This window comes from Mobula hypostoma, chromosome 15 (assembly GCF_963921235.1).
Source record: "Mobula hypostoma chromosome 15, sMobHyp1.1, whole genome shotgun sequence".
NCBI classification, from domain to species: Eukaryota; Metazoa; Chordata; class Chondrichthyes; order Myliobatiformes; family Myliobatidae; genus Mobula; species Mobula hypostoma.
In genome coordinates, this window is record NC_086111.1 from 58,045,969 (window position 1) to 58,061,474 (window position 15,506).

At 44.1% G+C, this 15,506-nt stretch overlaps 1 protein-coding gene across 2 annotated transcripts in view; it reads right to left on the bottom strand.

Annotated features, from left to right (window-relative positions):
* The window catches only part of fbln2 (fibulin 2), a 259,586-nt gene that overhangs the window by 84,426 nt on the left and 159,654 nt on the right, over positions 1-15,506 (bottom strand). For both annotated transcript variants that reach the window (XM_063068129.1, XM_063068130.1), the window contains 2 exons: positions 9,538-9,744; positions 1,582-1,671 (listed from right to left, as the gene is read on the bottom strand). In XM_063068129.1, the coding sequence (XP_062924199.1) occupies positions 1,582-1,671; positions 9,538-9,744 (297 nt within the window). The remainder of the gene's footprint in view (positions 1-1,581; positions 1,672-9,537; positions 9,745-15,506) is intronic.

The window sequence follows — 15,506 nt, forward strand, 5'->3', positions numbered from 1 at the left end:
GTCCTGGCTAATACGGGACAGTTGGCAACCCTAGCAACACCTCATATTCCATCTGAATAGCCTTCAACCTGATGGCACGAACGTCAATTTCTCTAACTTCCAGTAATTTCTCTGCCTCCTCTCTTTTTCTACACACCATTCTGATTCCCCTCTCACCCCTTCTCTACTCCTCACCTGCCTATCTCCTCCCTTCGGTGTCCCTCCTCCTTTCCTTTCTTCCACGGCCTTCTCCTGTCACGTTCCTTCTTCTCCAGCCTTTCTTCACCTCTTCCACCTGAGGGGGAAGATGGGTGGGTCCCCTCCCCCACCCACCCATCTTCCCCCTCAGCTGGTCTCACCCTATCAGCTGCCAGCTTGTACTCCTTCCCCTCCCCCACATTCTTATCGATGACATCTGCCACCTTCCTTTCCAGTCCTGATGAAGGGTCTCAAGCATCAACTATGCATTTCCCTCCATAGATGGTGCCTGACTTGTTGAGTTCTTCCAGCACTTGAGGTCATTATTTTTATTGTGTCAAGCAAGTTATGTCAATTTAAGTTATGCTGGTAATGTAATGTACTGCTGCTATAAAAAGCTCATTTTATGGCATTTATAGTCTGTGTATATACATGCGTCTACGACAATGAACTTGAAATTAAATTTGAAAATGATTTTTCGTCATATTCCACATATCCAATTTTCATAGAGCACCCTATCTAGATGTATCACAGCTCAGTATGCAACTGCTCCTACTGCTCACTGCAAGAAATTGTAGAGAGTTGTGGTCACAAAGATAGAGTCATAAAGAGAGCTTTTTGAGCATTGGCTTCATAAATCAGAGTACTGAGTACAGGAGTCGGGAAGTTAGGTTGAAGTTGTATAAGACATTGGTGAGGCTGAGTTTGGAGTATTGTGTGCAGTTCCACAGAAAAGATATCAATAAAATTGAAAGAGTGCAGGGAAAAATCTGTTCTCTTGACAAAAATCGAGCTCCCCACAATGGAAGGACAAAACGATATTCCAATTGAACACACACAAAATGCTGGAGGACCCAGCAGGTCAGGCAGCATCTGTGCAAATGAAGAAAAAGTTGACGTTTTGGGCCGAGATCCTTTTTCAGGACTGGGAAAGAAGTGTGATGCCAGAATAAAAAGATGGGAGGGAGGAAAAGGAGACTAGCTGGAAAATGATAGGTGAGTTTAGTTGGGTGGGAAAGGTAAAGGGCTGGCGAAGAAGGAAGCTGATAGGAGAAGCGAATGGACCATAGGAGAAAGAGGAGGAGGAACCCGGGGGAAGTGTTGGGCAGGAGAGAAGAGGTAAAAGGCCAGAGTGGGGAATAGAGGAATTTTTTTTTAAACTGGAGGGAGAAATCAATAATAAAAATGGAATGAAAATCCATTTTTGTGTTATTTTTCCATTCATAGTTGAAACTTCTAAAAACTATTTTGTTTTACACATATCCTTCCTGCGTCCTCCATGTATATTTTAATTCCTAATGACCATGATGACCATTACGTTGGCTGCTAGCTGCAACTCAGGAGTGTTTCTCCAGCTGCAGTATTCTTTCCAAGAGCAAAACACTGCTGATGATAAAAGCATACCTCTGCAGCGATCCACGTCTTCAAATGCCAGAGTCTGCGTTGCCTCAGAAGGCTGCACCTCCATAAAACTTTTCTCTTCCTCTTCATATTCTGTTTCAAAACATAAACAGATGAAATGTCAATCCCCTTCGTGTCATTCTATGCAGGTTGCAAACGTCAATTATCTGCAAACAAAATGAATGCTTCAAAACTCTGTTCTTCCTTGGATCCAGTACACCACATGATTAAGGGTCACTTTTACTAAGTGGGATATGTATGGAGTTGGGAGTAAGTTGAACATACAGCCCTAAGACACAGTGCAAGCCATTCAGCCCATGATGTTGTGCCACTTAATAACCTCCACTATGATCAATCTAACCCTTCCTTTCTACAAAGCCCTCCATTTTTCTATCGTCCATGTGCATATCTAAGAATATCTTAAATGCCCCTAATGTACCATTACCGTTGGTTCCACACACTCACCACTCTTTGTTGTGAAAAAAAACTTATTTCTGACATCTCTCCTATTCTTTCCTCCAATCACTTTAAAATTACGTTTCCCTGGTACCAGCTTTTCCACTGAGAAAAAAATTGTCTGACCGTGCCTCTTATTACCCTGTACATCTCTATCGATTCACCTCTCATCCTCCTTCACTCCAAGGAGAAAGGGTCTAGCTTGCCCAACCTATTCTGATGAGCGTGCTCTCTAATCCAGGCAGCATACAGGTAAATCTCCTCTGCACATGCTCTAAAGCTTCAACAACCTTCCTATAATGAGGCAAACAAAACAATGCAATATTATAATTGTACTCTAACTAGAGTTTTATAGAGCTGCATTATTACCTCACAGCTCTGGAACTTAATCAATCAACTACTGAAGGCCAACTCTACATATACCTTCTTAACCACCCTATCAACTTGCATGTCAACTTGGAGGGATCTATGGATATGGGCCCCAAGGTCTCTCTGTTCCTCCACACTACTAAAAATAACCCTGTATTCTGCCTTCAAATTCAATCTTCCAAAGTGAATCCTGGTTGTATTCCATCTGCCACTTCACAGCCCAGCTCTGCATCCTATCAATGTCCTGTCAAAGCAAGAACTAAACACACATACTTGCAATGTTAGCTCTCAGCTTTCAGCTGTGTGGCTCCATAAAGCTAATTTTCAAAACAGGCCAGGAAATGGTGAGTGACAAGCTGATCAGACTAGATCTCCATCTACATCTTTCAAGATGGATTCCAGACAGATGCCTTCACAATGTATTCAGAACAACCAATCACATTACAAGTTGCCAAGATCCAGGTGGAACATTGAAAATCACCCAGAGAGAATTAATTGTAAATTAGATTAATAGATTAACAATTACAATAACAAGATTCACTACCTTTTTCTACCATTGTAAATAGTACATAAATGGCAATCTGATTTACTCTAATGATCACAAACTCAAGAGAATCTGCAGATGTTGGAAATCCAAGGCAACCTACACAAAATACTAGGGGAAGTCAGCAAATCAGGCAGTGTCTATGGAAAGGAATAAACAGTCAACATTTCAGACCAAGACCCTTCATCAGGACTCAGTAGTGCATGTTTACACTTATGATATTAAAGTCAAAGATCGACTATATAAAAGCAAAAAATATACCGCATATGATTCAGGATTTTGAAAAACAGATGGAAATTGCTTAGAAAATATGAGTCATTATTACAATAGTTTTGGAATGAAGATTAATATTCCTCTACCTATGTATTCTCCCAGATGATTATGAGGGAAAACTCCAAAATTACAAGACTTTGCAAGCAGTTCTGAAAGTTGCTGTACATAGCGTTCCAATGTTTGACCTTAATACCGAATTAGTCTTCATAAAGATTTATCAAACTGGTTTCCAGTAAGGATTTTGCATTTATTATTAGATACACAAATGAACCTTCACTATGGCCCATACCCAAAAACAAGACATGGTGCACGTGCAGTCCCCACCACATCAATAGTTTTTAAATAAATGCATTGTTTGTTTGGAAATCTAGTTAATACTGGTCATTCTTTGTATTGTGAAAAATTCTTAATATTCTTAGAAAGATTTTTTTCTAGTTTAAGCCTATTGCACAGAGTCATAGAAAATCACATTTACGGCACAGGGAAGACATTCAGCCCATTCTGTTCATGGCAAAAGTAGACTTCTCTGATTTATCCATTTTTCCATCCTCCAGGTCCATAGCCTTGAAGGTCATGCATCCAAAAAGTATTCAGGAATTTTCTTTAAAGGTAGTGATGTTTTCTACCTTCGGAATTCCCTTTCAATGAATTGTGTCAGGTCATCCAATTGGATGTTCATGCTAATCCAAGCAGACATGCAGGCTCTGAATGATGCTGCCATCCTCTTGACTGAGGTTGGCTGGCTGACTTATCATCAGTACTTGGGTCACTGATGTGATCAATTCCTGTAAGTTCTCATGATAGCCAGAAAGGAGAAGAACTTAATCTTCCATAGGCTGTGTTTAAAGCCATGACACAGATAGTGCAGTTTGACATTATGACATAATCTGCTGGTAAATCAAATGTTTCTCTTTGACATCTGTGTTGATGTGGTCAGGCTGTTGACTGCATCATGCAATCTTGAGTTTTTTCCCTCAGGAATTATCTGGCTTTACAATTTGCAATTGGCAATAGCGACACAACCAAGTGGCAGACATTCTATGTACTTTGGCATCATCTTTTACTTCATTAAGCATGAAGGGATAGGCTGATACATGAGGTAAAACACACATTTTCGATTGTTACCATCTGTCTGGCAATGTTACAGACATTATTTCTAGGGGGTAGCCAGTTTCGCATTTTCTAAATCTTGAAAGGATCAAAGTTGTTGAACTCTATATTAACTTGCATAAGATTTACAGCCTCACCTATGATTGTGGAAAAATGAAGGCAGAAAATGAAGTTGCCAGATATTCAAATTCAAAGATTCAAAGTACACTTATTATCAACGTATGTATACAGAATACAACTCTGAGATTTGTCCTCCCACAGGCACTCACGAAACAAAGAAACACCATGGAACCCATTCAAGAAACCATCAAACACCAAATGCGCGAAAAGAAAAGAACAAATTGTACAAGTGGCAAAAAGCAAGGAAACATCGCACATCAAACAGCCATTCACCCATTGAATTCACCCATTATTTTTCCTGTAAGTTTCTAATGGGTTCAGTGAAAGTACAAAGTGCTAATACAGATAATACCATACACCTCCTTCTTTCATTATCATGTCACTAGCTGTGATTAAAATCAGATAATAGAAAGAGAGTATTGGAACCACCTAGGGCTCTGCTTGTCAGAAGGACAATGTTTATGAAAGATGCACTTTGCAAAAGAAGCCATTACTGCTTTTTGCCAAATTCTTCAATTTGAAATATGACTCATTTCCTTAAGCACTTGGCAGCACACTATTAATGAGAGTTTTCTTCAAAGTGTTCTGTATAAATTAACTAAGGGATATAGTTTGCTTGAATACAATTGGATATTTAAAATATTTTTTAAAAATGGAAATACAAAGCAAGTCATGAAATTTTTATGGAAAAGCACGAATCAGTGTTTCAGGTCAATGAATTTCAGAACCACTGATTGAGGGAGTTACAAATCACACCTACATGATTGTTATTTTCCTGTCACCTCATTACAAGTCTCACCAAAATTGTTAGAGCACTCATTGGTATAATGGAGTTGTGTTCAACCTGTCCGCTAACATCACTAAACTTTTTGAGGCACTAGTTTATGATGTACTCCGATAAAGCAATGATGTTAAATGCCCCACCCTCCTTCTCACGTCAAACACTTTGCTATTCTCTTAGGACTGTGATCTCTCCAGCCTTTCTCCTCAGCCAAACCTCATCAAAAAACAGATCCACTGATTAAAAAAAAATCCTCAGCTAGTTGAGGAAAGAATATGGCAGATGGAATACAATGTGGAAAACTGAGAGGTCATCCACTCCGGTACACAAAACAGGAAAGTAACAGTGAGCATCTGTGAAATGTTCATCTTCAAAGGGACAATGTTTTTTTTTAAATAGTGAGTGATTGTGAAATAAATGTTCTTGTTCAAAGGGGTATTGTATCCTTGTGCAAAAGTCACTGAAAGTTAAACACAGGCACAAGCACAAATAAGATAAAAGGCTATGTTGGAGTTGGGATTGGTTTATTATTGTCAAATGTACCAAAATGCAATGAAAAGCAACACACATAAAAGTTGCTGGTGAACGCAGCAGGCCAGACAGCATCTCCAGGAAGAGGTACAGTCGACATTTCAGGCCGAGACCCTTCATCAGGACTAACTGAAAGAAGAGCTAGTAAGAGATTTGAAAATGGGAGGGAAAGGGGGAGATCTGAAATGATAGGAGAAGACAGGAGGGGGAGGGATGGAGCCAAGAGCTGGACAGTTGATTGGCAAAAGGGATATGAGAGGATCATGGGACAGGAGGCCTAGGGAGAAAGATATCATTTCGGATCTCCCCCTCCCCCTCCCACTTTCAAATCTCTTACTAGCTCTTCTTTCAGTTAGTCCTGACGAAGGGTCTCGGCACGAAACGTCGACTGTACCTCTTCCGAGAGATGCTGCCTGGCCTGCTGCGTTCACCAGCAACTTTTATGTGTGTTGCTTGAAATTCTAGCATCTGCAGATTTCCTCGTGTTTGCAATGAAAAGGTTGTCTTGCATACAGATCAATACATTTAACAGTACGTTGTGGTAGACAAGATAAACCAATAACAGAATGCCTGCTGAAGTGTAACAGTGCTGAAGTTTGCAGAGAAAGTACAATGTAGGTAGGCAATAAGGAGCAAGATCATAACGAGCTAAATTGTAAGGTCAAAAGTCCACCTTATGGTAGGAGGATATAATTTTTGGCTGAGGTCTTTGATTATGTTAGCTGCATTGCAGAGGTGGCGAGAGGTGCAGACAGAGTCAAGGAGGGGAGGCTGATTTCTGTGATGTGCTGGGCTGCGTCCACAACACCCTGCAGTTTCTTGCATTCCTGGGCAGAGCAGTTGCCATGTCAAGCAGTGATAGATGGTTTCTATGGCACATCAAAATTTGTAAGGTCAATGAGGACACGTCAGATTTCTTCAGCATTTGTGTTGGGAATAAATTATTGCAAGAGGATCTGAGTACAGCTGTCTCGTGGTATTATGTATGAATACAGTGGAACCAGAATCTGTATTGTACACAGTTTTATTCTCCTTAGATGACAAAGGATAGATAGATAGTCTTAGAGCAAGGGTTCCCAACCATTTTTTATGCCATGGACTCCTATCAGTAATCGAGGGGTCAGTACACACCAGGTTGGAAACCCCTGCTTTAGGCTGAGTGTAAAGAAGATTCATTAGATGATCCCTGAATGAGCTTATCTACTTATTCAATCTCTCCTTATGTGACATGTTCATTGTAAAGTTTAGTACAATGAAAGATGACCTTATTGAATATTCCACAAAATAATTCCTATCTCTGTAGGACGGATGTGGGGAAGTGTTTTCTCCTTCCTGGAGAGTCTAGAACCAGACTCAACATAAGAGGCAGACTATTTCAGTTGGAGATAAAGAGAAATTTCTTCACACAGAGAACAGTTAATTACTGAGATCCTCAACCCTGGAGCACTGTGCTGGATCAATCAATGAGTCCATTCGAAACAGAGAATGACAACAGATTCCTGACACTGTGGGACTGAAGGGAAACTGGAATAGTAAGAAAATGATGCTGATATAGAAAATCAGCCGAATGGCAGAGCAAGCCTGAGGAGCTGAATGACTTCTCCAGCTCCCAACTCACGTTCTTACCCTCCAGCAAATCCTATAGATATCCCTCAGGAGAATAAGCTTAATATCGTGAGCCAAGGTAATTATTGCTGACCTGGCCCCATTGACCTGGTGTTCGACTTCAAATGCAGCAGCGGAAAAAAGGGGCAATAAAAATCACACTCATTATGGAAAATACACAAGTTAGCACACCCTCAAAAAGTTCCGGAACACTGAAAAATTGCAAATGTCACTCCAAGAAGGGAGAGACGCAGAAGAGAAAGGAAACTATAGGCCAGTTAGTCTGACCTCAGTGGTTGGAAAGATGTTAGACTCAATCATTGAGGATGAGGTTTCAGGAGGCACATGATAAAATAGGCCATTGTCAGCATGGTTTCTTCAAGGGAAAATCTTGCCTGAAAAATCTGTTAGAATTCTTTGAAGGGTAAGCAAAGGAGAATCAGTGGATGTGGCATCAGAAGGCCTTTGACAAGGTGCCACATTCGAGGCGGCTTAACAATCTACAAGCCCATGGTATATCTAACATGGTAATACAGGAAAGATTCTAGCATGGATAATGCAGAGGCTGATTGGTAGGTGGCAAAGAGTAGAAATAAAGGGAGCCTTTTCTGGCTGGCTGCCGGTAACTAATGGTGTTCCACAGGGGTGGATGATGGAATTGATGGCTTTGTTGCAAAGTTTGCAGATGATATGAAGATAGGTGGAGGGGCAGGTAGTTTTGAAGGAAGTAGCAAGACTGCAGGAGGACTTATACATACCAGGAGAATGGGCAAAGAAATGGCAGATGGAATATAGTGTCAGGAAGTGTATGGTCATGCACTTTGGTAGATGGAAAGAAAATTCAAGAAACTGATTTGCAAAGAGACCTACGAGTCCTTGTGCAGGATTCCCTAAAGGTTAAATTGCAGGTTGCACCTGTGGTGAGGGCTAGAATATAAAAGCAAGGATGTAATATTGAGACTTCATAAAGTGCTAGTGAAGCCTCACTTGGAGCATTGTAAGCAGGTTTAGGCCCATTATCTTAGAAATGATGTGCTGAAACTGGAGAGAGTTCAAAAGAGGATCATGAAAATGATTCCAGGCTTGGTATATGAAGAACATTTGATGGCTCTGGGCCTGTATTCACTAGAATTCACAAGAATGAGGGGTGACCTTATTGAAGCCTATCAGATGGTGAAAGGACCTGATAGAGTGGATGTGGAGAGGATGTTTCCTATGGTGGGAGAGTCTAAGACCAGAAGATACTGCCTCAGGGAATAAAGGGACATCCTTTTAGAACGGAGATGAGGAGGAATTTCTTCGGCTAGAGAGTGATGAATCTGTGGAATTCTTTGCCGTAAGCAGCTGTGGAGGCCAAGTCTTTATGTATATTTAAGGCAGAGGTTGATAGATTCTTGATTGGTCAGGGCATGACGGGATACAGGGAGAAGGCAGGAGATTGGGGCTGAGAGGAAAATTGGATCAGCCATAATGAAATGGCGGAGCAGACTTGATGGGCCAAATAGCCTAATTCTGCTCCTACATCTTGCGGTCTTATGGTCAAAGTGCTGGTGGAACTCAGCAAGTCAGGCAGCATCTGTGGTGGAGAACAAACAGTCAACATTTCTGGTCAAGACCCTTTGATGGGTCTGGGCCTGAAACATCAACTGGTTAATCCCCTCAGTAAATGCTGCCTGACTTGCTGAGTTCCTCCAGCATTTTGTGTGTGTTGCTCAAGATTTCCAGCATCTGCCAATTTCTGGTTAGCCCACCTAATTGCCATCCTGCTAAATTACATTCTGCTGCTGTCTGGCTCCGAGATATGTCTTCACTTCATAAGATATTGCCATCACTGGCACAACCAATTTTTACTGCTGGTGATCTTTTGGTCTCTGGCAAGCCTCTTTTTGAACCATTGCAGTCCATCTGTAGGTAAGCAGTGTTATGGGTAGGGTCCAACTGGCAACAAAGGAATGGTGATTTATTTCTAATATATCTGCCTGGTCAGGTAATGAATTACCAAATGCCTAAATTGAGATAAACTGATCAAATGAATGGATCAAATAATGGAACATAAATGACATATCTGTTATGAAATCCTTACTTGTAAGGCACAACTTTTCATACAGCTAAAGACATGGCTTTAATGATAATTTGGCAAGATAACTTTGAGATCAGTCTTTCCTCTCACCTGATTTGCAGCTGCGTCCATCAGCTTGCAGTGTATATCCCGGAAAACATGTACACTCATAGGATTCCAACGTTTTGATGCAGAAATGCTGGCAAATTAGTCCAGGATACATCGTACATTCACTTAGTTCGTTGTCTGTTATGAAGTTAAATGCTGTGTCTGCTTCACTCAGTGAATGAGCTTCCTTAACATTTTCTGATTCCAAAACTGAAACAAAATGCACAATCAATTATTTATTCCATAAAAGTCATCTAATAAAATGTGAGAACTTTAAAACTGAAACCAACAAAATTAATTGCAGGGTTCTTGTGAAACACTGAGCAACATTTGCAACAACATCTCAGAACAAGCAGCCAGGTTACAATAGACCATTTAGAAAATTATTTCCATATACTATACTGTACCTTTATATATGAATGTACCAAGCACCAAGAGAGCAAATAGCCCATACATATGAAGGATGCAGAGGTGGCTATTATAAATTATATCTAGTTATTAAATGTTAAAAGGCATGGTTTATATACACAATGGTGTGAACAACAAATATTTTTTTGATTCAGCATGTGTTGCACAGTAATGCATGATTTTTTAAAGCACCTTTTGTTTGAAACTAGCACTTCCCGGTCCAATTATTTGTGGTCTAAAGCACTGTACAATATCCACCAACAGCATACCTCAGCTTCATCTCTAGGTGAACAGCAGTGTGACATTTTCCACTCAGTCTGCCCGTTATCCTGTGGACACAGATTACACTAGCAATTTAATTCTGCTTACTGATGAATACAAGTCAGGTTTTTCCTTTGTTCTGGATCCATGCCCTCTTCAAAATGGGGAGAAAGGAACTGCAACTCTCTCTGCTTTGTAGAAACAGAACAAGTGACCTATTAAAAAGCAACTGTTCTATTTCCAATTGTGATCTCAGACCTTAGCAGCTTAGATTTTGATTTTGTGTGAGCAACTGGCGGACTCAGGCTTTGAATCTAAAAGGGATACTATGGAGTCAACAGGTCAACAGTCACACTTTGTCGAGGCTTGAGTCAAGTCAAGCAGAAGCAAAATGGTAGAAAATGAAAACTTCATTGGTATTGGTTTCTTATTGTCACATGTACTAAGGTACAGTGAAAAGATTGTCTTGCATACTGTTCACACAGATCAATTCATTACACAATGTATCAAGGTACGCTACTGTGCAAAAATTTTAGGCACATATAGTGCCTATAAAAAGTATTCACCCCAAGAAGTTTTCTTGTTTTATAACATTGAATCACAGTGGATTTAATTTGTTCTTTTTTTTTTGACAGAAGAAGACTCTTTCGTGTCAACGTGAAAGGTCTCTGCAAAGTGATCTAAATTAATTACAAATATAAAACTCAAAATAATTGATTGTATAAGTGTTCATCCCCTTTAATATGACATATCAAATCATCACTGGTGCAGTCAATTAGTTTTAGAAGCCACATAATTGATTAAATGGAGATCACCTGTGTGCAGTTACGGTGTTTCAATTGATTGTGGTAAAAATGCACCTGTATCTGGAAGGTCCAACTGCTGGTGAGTCAGTATCCTGGCAACAACTATACAACGAAGATAAAAGAACACTCCAAGAAAAAGGTTATTGAAGAGCACAAGTCAGGAGATGAATACAAGAAAATTTTCAGATCAAGTCACTGAATATCCCTTGGAGTACAGTTAAGTTAATCATCAAGAAATAGAAATTAATCTGCCTAGAGCAGGTAGTCCTCAAAAAATGAGTGACCGTACAAGAAGAGGACTAGTGGGGGAGGCCACCAAGAGACCTATGACAACTCTGAAGGAGTTACAAGCCTCAGTGGCCGATGTGGAAGAGACCACACATACAACAACTTGCCCGGGTGCTTCACCAGTCACAGCATTATGAGAAAGTGGCAAAGAGAAAGCCACTTCTGGAAAAAAAACTCACATGAAATCTCAGCTAGAGTTTGCCGGAAAGCATGTGGGAGACTCTGAAGTCAACTGAAAGAAGGTTCTATAGTCTCATCAAAGCAAAATTGAGCTTTCTGGCCATCTGACTAAATACTATGTTTGGCATAAGCCAAATACTGCACATCATCAAAAACACACCATCCCTACCCTGAAGCATGGTGGTGGCTGCATCATGCTGCGGGGCTGCTTCACTGCAGCAGGCCCTGGAAGGCTTGTGAAGGTAGAGGGTAAAGTGAATGCAGCAAAATACAGGGAAATCCTGGAGGAAAACCTAATGCAGTCTGCAAGAGAACTGTGATTTGGGAGATATGTTTCCTAGCAAGACAATGACCCCAAGCATAAAACCAAAGCTGGAGTCCCAGGTCTTGGGCAAGGTTTAACCGACATCTTTTGTAGATTGAACTCTGTAATTCATGTTATGGTGTGCTCTTGCTTTCTCGTCACTCCTTTCTTGGTGCAATTTTGATTGGGGAGGACTGGATCTGCAGCCTGAGTTAACAAGCAATACAGCACTAATTTGAACTAAACTGATGTAAACTGAATATGCCTTTCTTTATTAATCTTGTTATTGATTTAAAAGGAGCATAAATACAATCAGAGGAGAATTAGCTCAAATATATATATCAGTAACAATATAAACCGAGATTAAGATAAATATCGTCAACATCATAGATATTGTTAAACTAGTATTGTGGCGACCCACTTTCTGACACCCACGAACCGGCTCACGAAACAGCGCGCGCAGGCAGAGGGCGGGCAGCAAAAAGGGCGGGAACGGGAAGGCTTTAAAGCGGGCCGCGAAGTTTGAATAAACCTCTTTCATCGCAACTCCAACTCACCGACTCCGTGTGGTTATTCTAGCGCTGTGTGTAGCACATCGCTACAATTGGTGACCCCGACGGCCCAAACGATATTTGGACCAGAGATGACCAACGCTGCATCTGTTCACGCAGTTTCGTTAAAACTGCCAAGCTTCTGGACGCTGCAACCCCGTTAATGGTTTGAACAAGCAGAAGCACAATTCCACATTCGGCAGATAACCTCGGAGTCCACTCGCTACTACTATGTGCTGAGCTCCCTCGACCAGGAGACTGCTGCACAAGTTGAGGAGTTTAAACAGTCACCCCCGGAGGATGGCAAATACACAGCATTCAAAGCCCTGCTCATAAGGACATTCGGACTCTCATGGCGCGAACGAGCACGCCGCTTAATGCACCTGGATGGTTTGGGAGACAGGCCGCCGTCAGCATTAATGAATGAGATGCTGGCCCTGGCTGAAGGACACAAACCCTGCCTCATGGTTGAGCAGGCGTTCCTAGATCAACTGCCCGAGGACATATGTCTGCTGCTGTCCGACGCAGATTTCAGCAAACCCCGGGAGGTGGCGGCCCGAGCAGATGTGCTGTGGAATGCCAGGAAAGAGAGAGGGGCATCCGTCACACAGATCACCAAGCCGCATGCCCAACGACAGACCAGACCGGGCCCGGCAGCAGAGCCTACAAAACCCGGCGACGGGAGTGAGGAGCCCAACGAACAATGGTGTTTCTACCACCAGCGGTGGGGCACGGAGGCCCGCCGCTGCAGACCGCCCTGCAAATTCCCGGGAAACGCCAAGGCCCAGCCGCTGCCGATCGCTACGGCGGCTGGCCATCAGGACAGCCTCCTGTACGTCTGGGACAAGCAGTCGAGACGCCGCTTTTTGGTCGACACCGGAGCGGAGATCAGCGTCTTACCTCCAAGGAGTTACGACACCCGCAACAGAGAACCGGGACCCACCCTGAGGGCCGCTAATGGCAGCACAATACGAACCTACGGCACCCGCACGGTGCGGCTACAGTTCAGCTCCAGCCGGTTCACGTGGGACTTCACACTGGCCGCCGTGGCCCAACCACTGCTGGGGGCAGATTTTCTACGAGCCCACAGCCTGCTGGTCGACTTGCAAGGGAAGCGATTAGTCCACGCCAAGACTTTTCAAACGTTCTTCCTGGGTGAAGCACAGTTGCCAGCCCCACACCTGGACTCCATCATGCTGTCCGACGATGAATTCACCAGGGTCCTGGCGGATTTCCCATCAGTACTGACACTGCAGTTCACGGCAGCCATGCCCAGACACGGAGTACAGCACCACATCCCGACCCAGGGACCACCCCTCCACGCCCGTGCTCGAAGGCTTCCCCCGGACAAGCTCCGACTGGCGAAGGAGGAGTTCAAGAAGATGGAGGAATTAGGGATCATACGACGGTCCGACAGCCCATGGGCCTCCCCCCTTCACATGGTGCCCAAGGCAACGGGGGGCTGGAGACCATGCGGTGACTACCGCAGACTGAACGAGGCTACAACACCAGACCGCTACCCTGTGCCGCACATTCAAGACTTCGCAGCAAACCTACATGGCGCAAGGATCTTTTCCAAGGTAGACCTCGTCCGGGGATACCATCAAATCCCTGTACATCCGGACGACATCCCCAAAACAGCACTTATCACCCCGTTCGGACTTTTCGAATTCCTCCGAATGCCGTTTGGTCTAAAGAACGCCGCACAGACTTTCCAGCGGCTAATGGACGCGGTGGGACACGACCTGGACTTTGCATTCATCTATCTGGACGACATCCTCATAGCCAGCAGTAGTCGGCAGGAGCATCTGTCCCACCTCCGCCAGCTCTACTCCCGCCTGAGTGAATTCGGCCTTACAATCAATCCAGCCAAATGCCAGTTCGGACTCGACACCATCGACTTCCTGGGCCACAGGATTACTAAAGACGGGGCAACCCCGCTGCCCGCCAAGGTAGACGCGGTCCGCCACTTCCCCCGACCCAACACAATCAAAGGCTTGCAGGAATTCGTGGGTATGGTGAATTTCTACCACCGTTCCCTCCCCATGCGCCCCTTGTTCACTCTAATGTCGGGTAAGGGCAAGGACATTACCTGGAACGAAGAGGCCGCAACCGCTTTCAATAAAACCAAAGAAGCCTTGGCAAACGCCGCGATGCTAGTGCACCCCAGAACAGACGTTCCTAATGCCCTCACGGTGGACGCATCCAACACAGCAGTCGGTGGAGTGCTGGAACAACTCATCGAGGGTCGCTGGCAACCCCTGGCGTTCTTCAGCAAACACCTACGACCACCCGAACTCAAATACAGTGCTTTCGACCGGGAGCTATTGGCACTATACCTGGCAATCCGGCATTTCAGGTACTTCTTAGAAGGTAGGCCCTTCACCGCGTTCACAGACCACAAACCGCTTACCTTTGCGTTCACTAAGGTGTCTGACCCCTGGTCGTCCTGCCAGCAGCGACATCTGTCCTACATCTCCGAGTACACAACGGACATCCGGCATGTCTCTGGAAAGAACAATGTCGTGGCAGACGCACTTTCCAGACCTACCATACAGGCCCTGTCCCAGGGGGTAGACTATGCAGCGCTGGCAGAGGCACAGCAGGCAGACGCTGAGATCCCCAGTTACAGGACTGCAGTCTCCGGTTTGCAGCTCCAAGACCTCCCCGTAGGCCCAGGTGAGAGGACCCTACTATGTGACGTAGCTACTGGCCAACCCCGCCCCGTCGTCCCAGCAGCCTGGCGCCGGCGGGTGTTCGAATCCATTCACAACTTAGCGCACCCCTCCAACAGGACGACTGTCCAGCTGGTCTCCAACAGGTTCGTGTGGCATGGACTTCGTAAACAGGTCAGTGAATGGGCCAAAACGTGTATGCAGTGCCAAACGGCCAAGGTGCAGCGGCACACCAAGGCTCCACCGCAGCGGTTCGAACCCACCCGCCGGAGGTTCGACCACATCCATGTGGATATCGTGGGGCCCCTGCCAGTGTCACGAGGAGCGCGGTACCTCCTAACTATGATAGACCGGTTCACCAGATGGCCAGAGGCAGTCCCGCTCAGCGACACCACCTCCGAATCCTGCGCCCGAGCACTGATCGCAACCTGGGTAGCACGCTTTGGGGTACCGGCCCACATTACCTCCGACAGGGGCGCCCAGTTCACCTCCAGCCTGT